Genomic DNA, 20,140 nt, shown 5'->3' with positions numbered 1-20,140 from the left:
ATTTCAAATAAGGTTCAAAAAGAGCCTTCAAAGACAGTGCCATTTGGGTTACGAATATATTAGTAGTATAACTTGTTGAGCATGTCTTAACTTTGCACTTCTCTTAGTAATTTATTTTAACTAATGCTTTTAAAATTTAAAACTAGCTCACTTAATATTTTTAAGATAGCACACATATTGCCCCATCCCTATATATTGGGTTGTCGAGAAAGTCTTTTCGTATTTTGTTAATAGATTTCGTTGCAGTCGTATAGTTTATCTCCAATGCTACCAATCACATTGTGTCGTAGCATATAGTAATTCGCTACATTTCGAAATTTTGTACATAAAAATGGAAAGAATGCCACGCAAACCATCAGTGAGATTTGTGAAGCTTACGATGCTATATAAGTTCGTGTAGCACAGCAATGGTTCGCTCGCTGCCGTTCTGGAAATTTCGATGTGAAAGATGTACCTACCTCTAGTCGACCTGTCGTTGAAAAAGTCGATGAAATTGTTGAAAAGATTGACCAGCAGCCATGATATTGCTAATGAACTTAACATTCATCATCAATCGGTTTTGAAAAATTAAATAAAAAAAGGCTGGCTACAAAAAAAGCTCGATTTGCCGAAAAGAAATGAAATCGAATAATTTCTGAAGTGAACGGTAACAGGAGACGAAAAGTAGATCAAATACGACAATAATGTGCGAAAGAAATCGTGGTCCAAGCGTGATGAAGCTCAACATATGGTTGCGAAGCACGGATTGACGCCTCGAAAGGTTATGCTGAGTATTTGATGGGATTGGAAAAGAATCATCTACGATGAGCTGCTCTTGCTTGGTTGAACGATTGATTCCACATTTTACTGTCAACAACTGATGAGATTGAAGCAAGCAATCGAAAAAAACGGCCAGAACTGAACAACAGAAAGGGCTTCGTTTTCCATCAGGACAACGCTAGATCACACATAAATTTGATGGCTCGGCAAAAACTGGAGAGCTTGGTTAGGATGTTTTGATGCATCCACCATATAGCGCTGACCGTGCGCCATCGGACTATCATTTGTTTCGATCAATGCAGAACTCCCTAAATAGAGTAAAGTTGAGAAGCCTAATGTCTCTAGTGGAAAAATGGTAAGAAGTAGTGGACCAAAGTGGTTTAATAAAGTTCATTATAAATATAAAAAAAATATGTTGAAGTTTTATTAGAAATACGAAAGGATTTTTTCGACTACCCAATATTATTACCGCAATTGAAGCAAATGTGCTGGACTCTTTCTGTTTAGCGTTATGCAATAAAGAAAAGCGACGAATACGAAAGCCATTATGGCTATTTATTGTGTGGTTAGTGCAAGATTACTACGTTTGACAATCAAGGAGCAAAAATCTAACGTCATCCCAGCACATGAAAATTGAAAACAAAGTCGATCAATTAAAAGCGATCTCCAACATAACCTAGCAAACGAAAATGGATAGCAAAATCGATCTTTCAAAGATAATACATTAAGGAAAGTTTGATAAATCAGACTTTTAACTATTAATTTGAACGTAAGTCTCTCATAGATTCGGTGTCAATTGTCTATTTTAGTCACTACTCGGCAAGTCCAACAAATCTTGAAAGCAGCCCACCATTCGATATGAACAGAAAGTTGTACACCTACACCTTTGTAAAGCAGAAGTTGGAGGGAATTTAGTTTGCTGAAAAGTATCTTTTTCGGACACCCAGAGGCAATTCGTCATATTTAGTGACAAGAAACCACTTAATTTAGATGTACCTAACAGTTTTCAGTATTACTATCGTGATGCCGTAATCCGATTCTAAGAAGAATCGCTTGAGATATTTGCCAAATATGAACTACAAGGGAAGTGGATTCACTGTGGTTTGTGCTCAGAGAAATACTCAGAGCTTCTGGATAATCTGGATATTTTCTTAGCATCGCCGAGTCATTCCGTGTCAATCTTGCTTCGAAAGAAAGGAATTTTCGCAATGGATAAGTGTAGACTTCATATATAGATTTCAAACACAAATAAATTCGAGTTATAAATATTAAATTTATTGAGCTATATTTTCTTAGATATATGAAATCTTGAAAATTAATGTATATAACATAAAGTAAACGTTTAAAAATAATAATTATAAAATGTGCATATAATATAGGAGTAAAAAAGTAAACTAAAACTAACGTCTAGAACCATTTTGCACCGATTTCGATTATTACTGATACGGTAGTTCTCGGTCATTTGATGCATTTTCCATTGCTCAATCCAGAGTAATACTACCCACGCCATAAATACTGCGTATATTTTGTATATGCGCTTCATCAAAGCCACGTCTTAGCAGGTACAGTTGCGCCTTTTGCAATTTCGACGTTACACTTTCGAGTGTGTGCTTCGTAACCGCCATTTTCGCAGTTATAAAATCATTGCGATGCTTTAGTGCTTCCTTCTTCAGCTTATTGTTCATGCGCGATTTCCGACAAGAAGCGGCGCGTTGCTCCCGTAGTAATGCTGTGGCTTTGTCAGCCGTCTCCGTCTCCGCATGCGCGGATTTCTTCTCTTTAAGGCTGCTGCTCGGCGAGTGCGTGCGACCAGCGATCTCCACAGGATGCTCCTCTAGTTGCTGGGCTATGTACGTTTGCTGCTCTTGGAAGAATTTACTCTTTTGGTGTCGCATTTCGGCTGCGATGCAATTGTCAAAAGCCTTCTTTCGTACAAATTTTTCATTTTGAGACATCGTTCGCAGTTTGTCGGGTGTTTCGAAGATCAAGGGGAAATTTGTGAGTCTGCTTCTCGTGGCAAGTGATCTAACAACTTTATCCGTTTTGGTTTCAGACATTTTTTCCTGTTTACGTGAATGAATTTTTGAAATGTCTTCTTTCAGTTGATGTTTCTTCGTTGCTTTACACACACTGATCACGCTGGTTGACTTTTGCCATCTATTTATACTTTTTTGATCAGCGTTGTTGGTGGTAGTTGTTGTTTTTGTGTGTGAAATGTCGTGCTGTGTTTGCTGTGATGATCCCATGATAGTTTTCATATTTGTTGTTTGTTTGTGTCAAAAGGTTGTTTTCATGCGCGTGCAGGTGTCATGCTGTGTGTGTTCTATTCATCTTTTGATTGTCTGTACATTTCTTGTATTTGTCTTTAGATACGTGGTAGGTGTGAGTGTGAGTGTTATTTTTATAGACATCCTCATAGACATGCTCACATTTATTTACCTAATATAAAGAAATAAAATATGTTTATTTACCAAATTTTCAGAGAAAGAGCGAACAAAAGATTCTCATTTTTCAAAACACGAAGGAAAAATTCAAAAGATATTGTTTTCAGCTGTGTCAGGTTGTTTTGATAAAAATATCTGATTCTGTTTTCCATTTTACCACAGATCAGTGGCGGATTTACGTGGGGTTTTGGGATTCAAACTCCTCCCCTTCTCAAAAAAAAAAAATAATTGTAAATTTGTTCCAAAATCACTAAATTTTTTCGAAAAATATCGTCGCGTTGACGTCTGTCAGACAAGGCTTTCTGACTACCAGGATGTCATGAAATGCTTACGACTCGGAAACAGACGACAAATCGGCCGAAAACCGTGGCAAAGGTGAACCGAAGCCGAAAAAACCACATTAAGGCAGGTCAAAATCAGGATTATGCTGACAGTTTTATTCGATTATCTAGGCGTGGAGTATTCAGAATTGTATTGGAATTGGTGATTAATTTGAATTAATTGAAAAAGTTAAGAGTTTTAAAATTATAAAAAAAGTCATACCTTTTTTTGCTCTAAGTACGTTGGAAGGAAAAATCCCCAGAGAGAAAGTTTGACTCCGCCGCTGCCACAGTTAAATTAAATATCAACGAAATTTTGGAATAAATACTGAGAACATTCATTTAAAAATGATGCAAATTCGCCATTTTTCTAACACCCCTAATACCAAATATATGGACCTCAGTTCCGAATGTATACCCGATTAATATTTATTTTGACAAAAGGTTTTCCGATAATAATATGGTTTAAAGCCAAAGAAGTATAAAATTGGTTGAGTATTTTTAGTAGCGCCCGTATATACAGACAGACGGACAGTGACCAGATTTTCTTAACAAAATATAGTAAACGTCAAAAGTGGAAGGAAATGGTGTAGATCTTAGTATGTATCACAATTAAGATTTTCCACCTGTGTGGTTGACTTTATAGCGAATATATCGAATATGAAAATATTTTATTGGAAGTAAGGAATGATATTTTACACATATTATGTTTTGGCGCTAAAAATATAACCCTCCCTTACTTGTTGGTCTTAAAATCGTTTGTGTGCGAAGTTTAAGAATTGTTTTTGTATCAAGGTTAAATTGTTTTTGTGTGTAGGTGTCACGCTGTTTATTTAGGATTATCTTTTGGCCGTCTTTATGTTTGTTTACTTTTGCTGCAAGGTCAATGAAGGACAATGCGTGTTTTCGAATGTTCATTTAATGATTTTAGCTATTTCATTTGGTATTTACTAGTGTTTATGTGCAAGTGTAAAAGTCTTCTTTGTTAACATTTTCTTCAAAAAATGTGCATACCTTCCATTGCATGCCATAAAAACATATCGGCTTAGCATTTCTTAAAAAAAATAATAATAATAAAATAAAATAAAATAAAATAAAATAAAATAAAATAAAATAAAATAAAATAAAATAAAATAAAATAAAATAAAATACAATAAAATAAAATTAAAATAAAATAAAATAAAATAAAATAAAATTAAATTAAATTAAAATTAAATTAATTAAAACAATACCAAAATTATATAAAATAAAATAAGTTGCCTTTATTGGTTTATTTTACGATAACAGCTATTTTAGATATCGGAAAGAGCCTCGGGTACAGTCTAAAAACTATATTTGAAGCTAGTATGTCTAATCATATTCCATATATTGGCTAGTCGAAAAAACCTTTTCGTATTTTGTCAATATTAATTATTTTTTATTGCAGTCGTAGATTTCCAGTACTACCAATCACATTGTGTAACACCATACATTGTTGGAAAGGTGAGATTTTAAGCTTCATTTAATCCAAAAAAAATTAAATTCGAAGATATTGAAAAAAGGTTATAGCTGTTCAAAAATTAGTAAAAATAATGAAGAAGTTCGCTATATTTTGAAATTGTGTACATAAAACAGAGAAAGAATGCCACGCAAGCCACCAATGAAATTTGTGAAGTTTACGGAGACAATGCTGTGTTAGTGGTTCGCTCGCTGCCGTTCTTGTAATTTCGATGTGAAAGATACGCCTCGCTCTGGTCGACCTATCGTTGAAAAGTCGATAAAATTATGGAAAAGATTGACCAGGACCGTCACATAAGCAGCCATGATATTGCTAAGGAATTTAACATTCATCATCAAACGAATTGAACAATTAAAAAAGGCTGGCTACAAAAAGAAGCTCGATGATTTTTGAAGCGAATGGTAACAGGAGAGGAAAAATAGATCAAATACGACAATAATGTGCGAAAAAGATCATGGTCCAAGCTCAACAAATGGTCGAAAAGCCAGGATTGACGCCTCGAAAGGTATTGCTGAGTGTTTGGATTGGGATTGGAAAGGAATAATCCATCATGAGCTGCTCCAGTCTGGTCGAACGATTGATTCTTCAACTGATGAGATTGAAGCAAGCAATCGAAAAAAAGCCAGAACTGATCAACAGAAAGGGCTTCGTTCTCCATAAGGACAACGCTAGACCACCCACACATCTTTGATTACCCGGCAAACACTGGAGAGCTTGCCTGGGAAGTTTTGATGCATTCACCATATAGCGCTGACCGTGCGCCATCTGACTACCATTTGTTTCGGTCAAAGCAAAACTCCCTAAATGAAGTAAAGTTGGTTTCAGGAGAAGCCTGTGATCTTGGCATTGAGAAAACATCTGTTCTAAATAATTTGCAGAGAGATCAGATGCGATGTAGTCGTTACACATATTTTAGTATTAATTAGTAACATCGTAATTTCACATAGCCAAATTAATTGATTATATTAAGATTATAATTGAGAAACCAGTTTTTGCCGTTCGACCAGCCGGCTACTCGATTAACGAACATCTCTTGCACTTACTTGTGCTTTGTAATTTGTATTTTTTAATGATTAAAATTCATCAGCTGATTGCTATTTTAACAAGGCACACCGAATTTACAGCCTGGGCAACAACCGGCATTCCAGTTTCAGCTCGATCTCAATTCGATTAAGAATTAATGTAGAAAACATACTTTTTTTATGGAAAACTAATCTTAATTAGCGCCTTAATCGAGCGAAGGCCGTTTAATTAATCCATTAACTCCTGTGCAAAAAGGCTATAAAACACTACACTCAGTATTAAACCAAACTATTGTTTTTTCGAGGAAATGAGTCAACAGAAAAAAACTATTTCTCTGTGTTTCGAAGTTAGGGTCTCAAATCAATACATGTATATGCCTTCAAATTCAGAAATTGATTAGAATTTTATTAACTAAGTTCAGCAGATACACAAAAAATAAAGATCCCAAAACATTCTACAAATGCATATGTATGTTCGATCCGCGTACGGTGCCATAATGAAATTTTTTTTTTGTTCATGAAGTAAAAATATGGCAAATGAAAATAAACAGAGTTTAACAAAGCAAAATAACAAAGGATGAAAGTCGAGAGCAATATTAAAATTTTCAGCTATCTTCTGCTTTCTTAACGCCTTCTACCGTAAAAAGCGGCCACACGAAGGCAAAATACATAAGAATAAGAAAAACAAAGTCTAAAAATTTACTTGTTAGTTGCTGCAGCCGTCGTTTGTTTGCCTTAGCCGGATTTCTCGCTTGTTTTCCTTGCGAACATTTGTGTTTTCATTGAAACATTTCGCATGCTCGAGCGATCAGCGGCGCAGCGACCAGAAGAAGAACCTCGGTTAGCGCGTTATGCCCGCGCACAAAGTGCAGAGTGTTTACATAAGAGTCCATTCTGCGTCTGTGTGTGGGTTTGTATTTAAATGAAGCCAACTTTCTGTTGATTTTCATGTGCCTCAACAAGCCGCTACACTCGCATACTACGCGCTACCTGCGTGCCACAGCGCTCACACCTGCCTTACCGTCTTCAGGAGCTACCTGCCTTAGTAGCCTCACCTTTGTGCCGCACGCGGACGCCGCCGCAGCGATGCATAAAACCAAGTTTGCAATTAGCAAGTATTTTTCGTTTAACCCATTCGAGTATTTTACCGTTTTTCGGTTGCAAGTGGTACATACATATATTGTATGTATATCAAGGAAATTTCGCGCACCTTCAAGGCCCGCACGCACAAGTGGCTGTTCGGTTGTGTGTGTTGGTGATGCGAGAAATTAAAATCATAAAGAATTTTTGCTATTGAAAATTTAATTGGGTATCCTTTCTGAGTCTCTTAATTAGTTGCTAGAAACACTTTTCTACTTTATGATTTACTATTTATGACCGGCAAATGCGATTAAATTTAAGTGTGCTATTGTTTTTGTGCGTTCTACATTTCGGTTGGGGAAACTGTTTCTTCGCATTTATTTATTTACTTATTTTACACAAAATTCATTGTTGTTACCTTTCTAGTTGTTGCAGATTATGAAGACCTTTCATGCGAAAGACTTTTACAAATAGTTCCCGATTTTTACTAATAGTGCCCATATTTGTGCGATAAATTCCGCTGCTCTAAGTAGTGTTTAATCATAAACACCAAATATTTATAATATGAACTCGAGTTTATGTTGCAAACTGAATGCTACAATATCTATAAAAAAGTTTTGCTCATAGAGTTAAGATAATAATTTTTAAATGCTTAACTTCGTGTTTGTGGTAAGAGTTTAAGGATTAACACCAAAATGTTAATAAACACGAGTTTGTGAGGTAAAATGAATGTCTTAAAATATTGAAACTTGTATAGACAGTGTTTAGGAAATAGTTTTTGAATGTTAGAATCCGTATTTGTGAGAAGAGTTTAAGAATGAACACCGAAAAGCTAGTAAACTCGAGTTTATGAAATTAATTTGAAATTTTGAGGGTTTCAGCGTAATATAATAGATTATGTCGAAGTTGTAGGCGATCAAGTTTTTGCCAGTAGATTTAACGGTGCCCACTGTCGATACGGCTTAAGGGGGTATTTTCATGTAATCACTTCGAAAAATCGATTTTTTTATATATTTTGTCAGTAAAACCTATTGAAGACAGGCTGTGAAAAATTCAGACCGAAATTCAAAGTATTTGATAAGTTACAGCTCATAGTCGCCGACGTGTCGTAAACGACTGTCTACCAGGCGCCATGGCAAGTCTGCAGCTGCTACGTTTCTAAACGCATTTTTCTCGAATCATCATTTTCTGAAACTGTCATGGTCCTAAAAAAAAAGTATTCAACCGATTGCCTTAAAATTTACAACATACATATGTAAATTTTCTACTCATTTATAGTTATCGTCCCTACCAGAATTGTTTATTTTCGAAAATATTTTCATATTTCTTTTTAACGATTTTTAAAGAAAAAACAAACTGACTTTTTTTGAAGTTCGACTTTTTTGAAGTTCGACTTTTTTTTTAATGTAATTGATTATATTTGATAGGGACGATAGCCGCAGAACTACTGAATAATAATCCATTCGATTTTTTTATTTCAGACAACACGAACTACGTGAACTACTTTTTTTTGTTGGGGACTACTTTGATTAAAAAAAAATATATATTAAAAATATATATAAAACGAAAAAAAAAATCTAAAAAATCTTTGTACATTTCAAAATATAAATAAAAATATATTAAAAAATTAAAATGATCGAATTTTGTTGTCGCATAAAAAAAATCCTAAAAGTGGTAAAATGTATGCGTTCACATGAGAGTACCTCCTTAATCAGAGAAAATGGTTCTATAAGTGTAATTTTTGCTTCCTGAAAATTCAGCCATTACTTGAAAGTGTTGTGAATCATCCAAAATCTTTTTTATAGTCTCGCAACAAAGTTGCTAAGGAGAGTATTATAGTTTTGTTCACATAACGGTTGTTTGTAAGTCCTAAAACTAAAAGAGTCAGATATAAGGTTATAACGGGTGATTTTTTTGAGGTTAGGATTTTCATGCATTAGTATTTGACAGATCACGTGGGATTTCAGACATGGTGTCAAAGAGAAAGATGCTCAGTATGCTTTGACATTTCATCATGAATAGACTTACTAACGAGCAACGCTTGCAAATCATTGAATTTTATTACCAAAATCAGTGTTCGGTTCGAAATGTGTTTCGCGCGCGTGTTTTGTTCAGCGATGAGGCTCATTTCTGTTGAATGGCTACGTAAATAAGCAAAATTGCCGCATTTGGGGTGAAGAGCAACCAGAAGCCGTTCAAGAACTGCCCATGCATCCCGAAAAATGCACTGTTTGGTGTGGTTTGTACGCTGGTGGAATCATTGGACCGTATTTTTTCAAAGATGCTGTTGGACGCAACGTTACGGTGAATGGCGATCGCTATCGTTCGATGCTAACAAACTTTTTGTTGCCAAAAATGGAAGAACTGAACTTGGTTGACATGTGGTTTCAACAAGATGGCGCTACATGCCACACAGCTCGCGATTCTATGGCCATTTTGAGGGAAAACTTCGGACAACAATTCATCTCAAGAAATGGACCCGTAAGTTGGCCACCAAGATCATGCGATTTAACGCCTTTAGACTATTTTTTGTGGGGCTACGTCAAGTCTAAAGTCTACAGAAATAAGCCAGCAACTATTCCAGCCTTGGAAGACAACATTTCCGAAGAAATTCGGGCTATTCCGGCCGAAATGCTCGAAAAAGTTGCCCAAAATTGGACTTTCCGAATGGACCACCTAAGACGCAGCCGCGGTCAACATTTAAATGAAATTATCTTCAAAAAGTAAATGTCATGAACCAATCTAACGTTTTATGCGTTTTTTTTTAAAAAAAAGTTATCAAGCTCTTAAAAAATCACCCTATATATACCAAAGTGATCAGGGTGACGAGTAGAGTTGAAATCCGAATGTCTGTCTGTCCGTCCGTCCGTCCGTGCAAAATCGATCCACTGCCACGCCCACAAAATGGCGAAAACCGAAAACCTATAAAGTGTCATAACTAAGCCATAAATAAAGATATTAAAGTGAAATTTGGCACAAAGGATCGTATTAGGGAGGGACATATTTGGACGTAATTTTTTTGTAAAAGTGGGCGTGGCCCCGCCCCTACAAAGTTTTTGTACATATCTCGGAAACTACTATAGCTATGTCAACCTTCAGGCATTTCCATATACAGTTCAAAAATGGAAGAAATCGGATAATAACCACGCCCACCTCCCACACAAAGGTTATGTTGAAAATCACTAAAAGTGCGTTAACCGACTAACAAAAAACGTCAGAAACACTAAATTTTACGGAAGAAATGGCAGAAGGAAGCTGCACTCAAGCCTTTTTTTAAAAATTGAAAATGGGCGTGGCGTCGCCCACTTATGGACCAAAAAGCATATCTCAGGAACTACTCCACCGATTTCAATGAAATTCGGTGTATGATATTTTCTTAACACCCTGATGACATGCACGAAATATGGGTGAAATCGGTTCACAACCACGCCTTCTTCCACTATTCTTCCACTATTTTGAATTCCATCTGATGCCTTCCCTGTATAATATATACATTAGGAACCAATGATGCCAGCGGAATAAAACTTTACACAAATACGGTATTTGAGCTGAGGTATCACTTGTGGAAAAATTGTCGTGATCGGACTATAACTTTTCAAGGTCCCTGATATCGAACACGAAGAACTCAGTGCCTAACCTAACCTAATTTTTCACCGAAAATATCGGTAAATCTCTCAGAATTTAATTCTAATTAATTTTACAGCAAAATAAAAAAATATGTAAATGACGGATAATGAAATCTCGATTATCACTTTATCATGCGAGAGTATAAAATGTTCGGTGACACCCGAACTTAGCCCTTCCTTACTTGTTTATGTTTATGTGTATGTAAGTTGTATTTTATAATTCCGTTAGAAATATTCATAATAAGCTCTGACATCTGCCGAAGTTCAAAATTTTTTGTAATCAGCGGATTTCCTTGCACAAATCATATGTGACGGGTTTTCAATCGACTCTACCTCACTGTTGTATTATCAATTTTCCTTCACTGCGGCCTTCTAAAATAAACAAAAACCTATTTGTTCCCTCCTTACGCTCACATTCGCCTACAACTGGAGAATGAACCCACTTAGCAGACAAGTCATATGAAAAAGCAGAAGCGCAGTCAATGAAAAAAGAAAGCAAAAGTAAAAGCTTCATCGATAGCTTGCGGTCAATAACAATTGTTGCATAGCAAACGTTAAAAGTGGTAATAAAAAGCTGTAATCGGGTTGAAAGAGAAACGTGGTAGGTAAAGCGTACTTTGATTTAGCAGCGGCGTAGAGCAAAGCAGAAAGTGTAATCTCAAACGCTGTGTGAACTCGCGCGCCTGGCGAAAGAAAACAATTCAGTTGCCTTGGGAATTAATCGACTGTGGTTCGAGGATAATTAACACATGCTCTGATTTATTTATTTGTTTTGCAAACTAGCTGTATTAACAGACGCTGCTGGCTGGCTGTGGAGAAACACACACCCCCCACGCACACACCAAGGCATCGCTTTGACCGCAAGTGTGGAGGCGTTTGGAGTGCGCAATAAAAGTAAAAGTGCTCGGTTTCAGTGGTAATGCTCGGAAAGTGGCTATTAGATGAACTCATTACTAACTCGTTGATTTTTTTATGAATCTTTCCACGAATATGAATTAAGTGGCTAAGTGAGTTCGCATAGGTGCATACATATATATTCATATGGTAGAAAGAAGTATGAGAAACCATAGAAGCATGAGTATACGGTATGGGTATAAACAGGATGGAGAGCGAATATTTTTCATTATTATTATATATTATGATCAATTTAGCAATCAAATTGTTCGCAGAATTGAGTAAAACTTTGAATTTTCAAATATATGTAGATCTTTCTTTGCTACTATGAACTGGTGGTGAAAGAGGAAGAGGAATTTTGTACGTATGTTCTTCATAGACTCCGAAACAACTGGAACGATTTCTATGAAAATTTAGAAGGATCTTAGGGGAGAGTGTTCCTGTAAAGTTTGGAGACGATTGGAATATTTTTAATGTTCTTAGACTTACTTCTCCTTAAGGTGATTGTTGACCGCTGTTACTTTAACTTTTTGTTTTAGTAAGAGGCAATTGTCTTGGTCTGCTATTTTACTATAACTAGTTTAGAAACAAATTCCTGTTTATTGCCCATACGGACATTCATGCAATATATAAAACAATACATATCCGAAATTTCCAGAAGATTCTAACATTCAAATCTTGCTGAATTTCCTAAGCTATTTTTCTGACGAATGTAAAGTTGGTTATCAATCTGTGAATAATATCTTTCGCTCTCTTTCTCTTTACAGCAGTAATCACTTTGCATTTCACAAACATAGACTTTCCACTCGTTAGACGAGGTTCAGAAGGAGACTATTTTGTGGTTCATTATCAGAAAATTCTCTTTTGGTGTCACTTATTGAGTTCACACGAGTCGAACAACTCTAGTAGGACAATTTTTTGTATTTTCATTCATAGCAAAATTTCAAATTCTTTAGGACCAAAGCGGCTTCGTCTCTCCTCGTTGTTCCCTTGCCCACCTCCTCATCTGAACATGCACTTACAAAACTCAATCTTTTACTGCATTTCTATGAATTTTAAAGCAAATAATGTATATATTTTTAAAAGCTGATGAGTTTATTAGATGCAGATAATAATATTGCCTCTTCTGAATATTTTCTTCTTTCATACCGCAGCTTTATTTTTCGTCTTATTTTCATAATGATTTTGCTTTTATTGGTAACTTAATATGGTATTCTCAAAATACATATTTTTTTGTCACTTATTTTTGCTCTACTACTCTCATCTTAGCGCCACTCAACCAACTGCCTTTTCACTCATTTGCGCCTAAATCATATCGTTTTACTCTTCATATACTTTTCTCTTTCATCTAATTGGTTTCCTTGGTAAACACCTTTGGCGATTTTTGCTCAGCGATATGTCCATATAATTAATGAGTAATTGCTTAAATGTTCTTTAATTATTTAACACTTGCTCGTTTTTGATATCATCGCTTCAACCAACACCCCATCAGCGTCTTACACAGGCACCTAGATACCTTATAATATATTCTTATCTTTGCGTTCGTTTATAAATATATTTTTCTGCCCTCCTTTGTGTTGTGCTTGTTGCTGTTATTGGTGTTCAATAGCTTGAGGTTATTTTCACAGTTTTGCATTACTTAATTACAACTGAGACAGGAATTATGTAAATAAATACTGAATGTTCTTTTGTGGCATCTTCACTTCATAATATCTCATGCAATCATTTTCATTTGCAGGCATAATTTAAGGGGATTTCTTTGAAAGAAGTGAGTTAAATGTGTGTTATGGGAAAGGGTTTAATAAAAATAGGATTGAAGTTGTTGTTATTACACATTTAGTTTCTTGTTGCAGTAGAACCCTCCAGGGATTTGAAGCTATGATTACATTTTCATGAATTTTGATTGGCTAATGTATCTGGCCAGTGGTGAATTATTTACCTAAACGCGGATTATAATTAAATAACAAATAATATTGCCATTACATTTTTTAAAAAACTCCAAATAAAGATTGATAAGCTGCTATGATAACATCATTCATAAGAAGTTGAATTTTCGTAAACTGAAACATTTTAGTTTTAGACTGTAGTCTTTATTCATTTCAAGTTGAATTAAGACTAAACTTATCTCATATATACTATTTGACCCAGACTGGACCATCTGAAATCTTCGTGCTATCATCAGAGAGATAACAAAGGATCTCAACATTTCTTATAGATTGACTGAAGGTTAAGATTTTGGGAATGAAAGTTGTACCAGAAGACCTGAACCTTTTTATCTTTTACGAAAACGGCAGCGAGTTAAGGTTGAAAGATGCCTGACTGGCGACCATTCATGAAACGCATTCATTCCTTGTGACAAGACGTGAGTTTATGAATATGAAATCGCAACTGCCCAATAATCTAGCGAATGGTTCCACAAAAAACCGAAAAGATTAAAATATATACTGTGAAGGCACTATAAGTAATCTCAGTGGGGGAATATAGATTATGGTGCAAGGCTCCAAGCGTAAGAAAATGTATTCTCTACTGATAGGGAAAATGCTTCCAAGTCCAGGAATGACTTGTTTTTAGGTGCTTTGAATAACGGGAGCTCTAAGAGAAACTCCAATGGCGGCTCTTGAACTGGTACTAAACCTGCCACCTATAGACCTCTTCCCTGAAAACTGCGCAACAATATCGGCGGGACGACTACTGGCTGTAGGAGAATTTAAATATAGAATCTTTCAGCATAGCTCGGTGGGTAATGTCGGTGGTCAAATACCTACTATATGATCCCGCTTTTCAACTGAGAAAGAAGGTTCAAAGTAAACATAGAAAAATATGGCTGGCGTAAAAGTATGTTAGCTCCGCGATCCAGCGGGAATACTCGTTTACTGTCCAGAGTTAGACAGTGTTTTAAGTTGCCAGACCACTACGGTACATTTCAAGCTGAGGTCTTTGCTATTGCGAAAGCTGGCTTCTGTTGCATCTGCAGGCAACTCTAGATGTAGACAGTCAAGCAGAAATCAAGGCAGTACCGTCGTATCGCATATCGGTCAGAAGGCTTTTGGGAAGCAGGGCAGCAGTAGTAAGTCTTGCCAGAAGCAGGAGACTTCACTTCTACTGGATGGCGGGTCACATAGGCACAGAGGGAAATAAAATAGTGGATGAGATTGCTTAGAATGATGTACGGCTAACACCCGAAAACGTGTTCAACGTTGGGAATCTCTTGCATTGTCTATACGACGAAACGGTAGAACGGAAGTAAACAAAATTCCACGTTAGAAGGGACAATAGGAACGTGATTGGAATATTAACATGCCACTGTTTGGTTTCAACTCACGCCCGCAGATTGGAGCTGACAGGTCGGGAAGACTGCAAGATATGTGAAGAGAAAGCACCAAGCCAATGAAGCTCTTTCGTGCGCTTGTCCTGCATTAGCAAGACTACGCTCTAAGCATATGGCGTCCCCATGGTATGATACACTAAAGGAGGCATTGATAGGTGAAGCCGCAGAGTGTGTCTCATGGGCCTAGCAACTAAACTTCTTTTTAGTATTGCAAGGGACCAAAATCGGTCTATGCGTGGCTTATTGGTCTACCAGGTTAAACCAACCTTATTTTAGGTTAGGACTATATATATATCACAACTTTTTGCCCTTAGGTTAGGTTAGGATACATTCAGCAAAATATGGTATATAACCACATCTTACGTAAGCTTATTAGACTATGTAACGTCAAAACATCTACAATGGCGGAGATGATGAACCTTGCTAAGAGCATATATTCAGACAACCCCAAGCACTCATCTTTCCGCAGCCATACAAGGTTTTGGTTGTTGACAAATGCTTGCCAAGGTCACAGGAGGTCCATAGATCTAACACCAGAGTCCAATAGGATAGTGGAGTACCGACTCGTTTCCAATTTGAGAAAATTAGTTTAAGTATGTTTTCCTTAGCAAGTTCATGGACTTTGAAGCTTCCAGCGATTCCACTGTGACCCGGCGCCCAAACAAGTAAGTAGGTTCATGCTACTGATAAGGCTGGCAAACACTTTCTGACTAGTTTTATCATTATAACGTATTTAGTATAGCGAAATTTGTCTTGTTGTCATTTTACAACAATTTATTTGAATAAAATGTTGCAATTGTTCTAAGCAGCTTAGTATAATCTAACTCAAATTAAATGCCATTAAATTAAAACCCGTTGCTTGTTATCTCTCTTTTCACTCCTTACAATATATTCAATACCCTCAACGCTCTGCTCTTTGTAGTCTAAATGGCGTTTTGTCTAAACTTTGTCAAAAATGACTTCCTGCTTACTTTTCTAAAAAAAAAAAACACAAAAACAAAAAATAACGAAATAAAAACCAACGGATACATTGTCATCTGAGTAGAACACAAAATCGCTGGAGAAACGCTGTGCGGATTTAAGGTATGCGACAAATAAAACGACAGCGACAGAGACAGAGACAAAAACCATTGAGCACCGAACGTTAGGGAGCGTATTACATGGTGCGGGTGCAGGGCTACGAGCGGAAGTGTTACCAAAACGGAAATTTAAGCACTCACAAATGCACCGCTGGGAACGTTGGCTTTGCCACAGGGCAACCCTTCAGTAGCAGCAATGCCCGCCTCGGGCGGTGTACGCAACCGATAGCGCAAAAGCATAACAAAAAGCAAGATGCCGCAGGGGGTGGTAAGAGCGTAAGGGGTGTGTTGGTGGCAAATACGCAAAATAGCAAAATAACACGACAAGCAGCGACGCAAGGCAAATGGCAAACGGCAAAATGCAAAGCGCAAAAATTGCGACGACAGCATTTCGATTGCTGCAATTGAGAGTGCAATAACTGCACAAACACCGTTACTGTCGTTGTTCGCATCGAGCAATACAAGCCGCTGCAAGTAAGTAATGCCGCAGCGCTGACTACTATAACGGCAAATGTTCAAATGTTGTACTGTATGTATAAGTGTATGTGTGTATGTGTGTATGCGTATGTGAATATGTGTATGTGGTTGCAACTAGGGATTCGTATCGCATGTCAATTCGTCAAACTGTGCAAATGCGTTTTTAGAGAAACACACACCTACATGTACTTGTCACATACGCATCCGCTCTTATATATCACTCTTAAGTGTGTGCGTATAAGCATTGTACATGTGTATGTATGTCAGCACATTGCCTGCTCTACAAGAGTCCTCAAAATACTTTTCTGTAGCCTTATTCCACTAGATTTTATTGTGTTCTTATTAGTGCTAATTTTCTTGGTCCTTTGTTGTATTTGTATATATAATATGAATGATCTCATTTTTACGCTCAAATATGTTAGTAAATGTTACCTATGGCTTCTAGTTCCTTGGGCACTTAATTTGCCAGTAAACAGAAATTTCTGGGAAAAGTTGTGAGCAATAGAAATTGGAACGATAAAAATTGCTATAGATTGAATTTTGGACTCAGGTACTTACATATTAGGGTGCTTCAAAAAAAAGTTTTGAATTTCAAATGTTAGTGATTTTTGCGAAAAAGGTTGATTATCTCAATTAGACAATTAAATATAGTGATTTAAAATTTGGAATTTTTTCAATAAAAATAAAAATAGTTTCAGAGAATAACAATTTTGTCGCGGGAATATTTAAAGTTTGAAAAGCCAACTTTATGAATATGTGATGGCTAATTCTGAGAAACGAAAATTAGTTGGTGAAATTTTAGTTTGAATGAAAAAACGAAAATTCCTATGTAAAATGTATGGCAACCTAAAAAAAAAAATAGCGACCCTTTAGAGTTAATCTACAGCGTCTGGTTTGAGGGAGGATTTTTTGTTTGTCAATCACTAACATTTGAAGAGGTAAGAGCTGAAAAAAATTTCAAAAAAAGCACCCTAATACATATACATAATATATTTATACATACCAATATATCGTTATCAAAAATGTAAAATAACGTAACAACACTTTTCATAAGCTTAGAAGCGAAGGAAAAACGAGTTAATAGAAACCTCATATTGAAACAAATTTGAGTTTTGCATGTATTGTATATTAGTTATATCTAAGAGCTGAAATTGAGAATGTTATGCTACATACATATATGTATGTAGGTAATATGATGTAGTGAATCGGCTGCAATAACAATCTCAATTTCGCCTTTTTTGATGATATGTTGTTTTGTATTTTAGATCACGATATTCATAACAAATATACTATATATGTATACATACATTTTTGGTGCAGTGCCTGCGTGAATTAGACATGGAGGTCCCGCAATTTTTTCAAAAAACTTTTAGCTTCTGATAGTGTCAGCAATATATTTAGTTTGGTTTGCAACTTACCGGAAGACTGGACCATTTTATATGGATACTATACATAGAGAATAAATAAGTATAATCTGATTTAGTTTACAAAATTTTCTTTCACTTACTTGGGGCCATGTTTCGCGGTAAATTTAATAAAATAAATTTTAAATTAGATTTTCACCAAATAACTGCAAAGCGTGCAGTTAATTTTAATCTGCCGCTTTGTTATGACCAATCAGCTGTTTCTTTTCTTTCGTTTCTCCTTCTTCATTTTATTTTTGGTTACGGCATTGCCAAGCAAGGTTTAATGACAATGGACTGAACATACCCACTTACAGGTGCACCCAACTATTTTCTGGCAGACGTATGATCTCTGAAAATAGTTTTCTTGTGAACATCATATGACATCACGTTTCAATATATGTGACATTAACATATATAATATTAATTTGTACCACAGATTATGTAGTGTTAGATTATATAAAATATATGCTTTAATTTCATATAAGATCATCATATGATCAAATCACATCAAATGACGACATCACATCGTCTCGGTTTTATTTTTTCAAGTGATGTTCATTCATAAATTGCCTAAACATTGAAAATAAAAATAAATAAACCAAGTCAAATCATGTCGTATTATATGTATATTTCGTATTAAATAATCTTTTAAATATTTCAACTCTAGTAAGCACATAGAAAAATATGATCACTTTGGATTATACTAAGTTATATTAGTAAGTATTCTAAAATGTCAAAATTATTCCATTCACACCTCTCACATCAATTCATACGAACACGAATCGGATGATATCGAATTACTTTTCTAATATCCTGAATTATATCGCAAGGAAAATGTTTTCAAAATCAAAGTTTTTTAATTGCAATAATAACAAGCAATATACCATTGACAGTAATGGTATCACCAGTTTTATTTTGAAACGACTGTTTTTTCCACCAGAGCAAACAATATCAAACTGTCAACTTATGTGAATGTTATAGTTATTCACGAATACCAGGTTGTTCAGTAAATTTTGTCGTTTGATAAGAAAAACGCAATTTTATTACTCAGTATAATCTTCCTGAACCTTAATACTCTTACTCCAATGATCCTCCAATCTGTGGACCCATTCCTGAAGTGAAAATCTGTAAGGACTGCAAAATACGCTTCGGGTTAAATCTGGTGAATATGGTGGTTGCTCTGACAATTCGAACTTTGATTCTTGGATTTTAGCCATTGTCAAAATGCCCTTGTGACACGGTGGATTGTTCTGGTGAAAAAGGCTTATTTTTTCTGCAAATCGGGTATTTTTCACGAATTTTTTCCTTCAACTGGTCCAAAAGGTTGCAATAATATTCAGAATTAATTGTTGTACCAGTTTGCAAGTAATCCACAAAAAAAAAAAAATTCCTCTCGCATCCCATGAAACTGATGTCATATCCTTCTTGGACGATTTCGTTTCGAAGTTGAACAACCAGGTTCACACCACTTTTTAGCCTCTTGTTTTAATTCAGGATGGGTGATATACCTAAGTCTCAAACATAGTGATGAATCGACGCACAAAATCCACTTTGTTGTTTTTAAACGCTTCAAAGATTGCTGAGAAAGTTGCATTCGATTATGTTTTGTTCCATTGTTAGCGAATGCGGCCCCCATTGTGCACACAGTTTTCTAAAACCCAATATTTCACTTCAAATATTGCTCACAATGCCTAATGAGATGTGCAGAGCCTCTACTAAATCGCTCTGATCGACGATTTTCCAAAACCATATCCTGTATTTTGGCTATAATTTCTGGTGTTGATGCGCTCTTTGGATGTCCTTCTCGTGAATCGTCTTCAAGGCTTGCACGACCACGTTTAAATAATCATTATACACTTTTGACATTCTGTCGTGAATTTCTTTTGTTGCTACCCCGTCTAAAGCTAAGAATTTTATCATTGCATGATATTAAATTTTTTCCATTGTAAAAAAAATACTGTGACACGGCTACACTAAATGGCTTGTAAAGAAATAATTAGAAATCATATCATCTCTATTGAAAAGCCCCATATACGAGTATATTAGCAATAGACATCACATTACATAAATAGAAAGTTACAAATTCCACATCACATCACACCATTTGGTCGAAATTCATCGTAACGTGATATCACATAATGTCAGTAAGATTCTTAGAAACATGAAGGATATAAAAATCTGTATTCATACGTTTTCCTTTATAATAT

General features: G+C 35.7%; 1 protein-coding gene across 3 annotated transcripts; it reads right to left on the bottom strand.

Annotated features, from left to right (window-relative positions):
• Positions 1–2,012: 2,012 nt before the first annotated feature.
• LOC105231921 (protein sisterless A) lies at positions 2,013–18,154 on the bottom strand. Of its 3 annotated transcripts, none has more exons than XM_029552690.2 (3): positions 18,035–18,154; positions 17,835–17,973; positions 2,013–3,198 (listed from the first exon to the last, which is right to left on the bottom strand). In XM_029552690.2, the coding sequence occupies exon 3, from the start codon at positions 3,015–3,017 to the stop codon at positions 2,241–2,243; it is 777 nt and encodes a 258-aa protein (XP_029408550.2). In that variant the 5' UTR covers positions 3,018–3,198; positions 17,835–17,973; positions 18,035–18,154; the 3' UTR covers positions 2,013–2,240. The 3 variants fall into 3 exon arrangements, with proteins under 3 accessions (XP_029408550.2, XP_011211749.4, XP_029408551.2); XM_011213447.4 differs by having other exon boundaries at positions 17,946–17,973; positions 18,035–18,138; XM_029552691.2 differs by lacking the exon at positions 17,835–17,973 and having other exon boundaries at positions 18,035–18,138.
• Between the last annotated feature and the right edge of the window lie 1,986 nt (positions 18,155–20,140).

The sequence above is a fragment of the Bactrocera dorsalis genome, chromosome 2, assembly GCF_023373825.1.
Source record: "Bactrocera dorsalis isolate Fly_Bdor chromosome 2, ASM2337382v1, whole genome shotgun sequence".
Taxonomy (NCBI): domain Eukaryota; kingdom Metazoa; phylum Arthropoda; class Insecta; order Diptera; family Tephritidae; genus Bactrocera; species Bactrocera dorsalis.
This window is presented reverse-complemented; position numbering and strand designations above follow the sequence as displayed.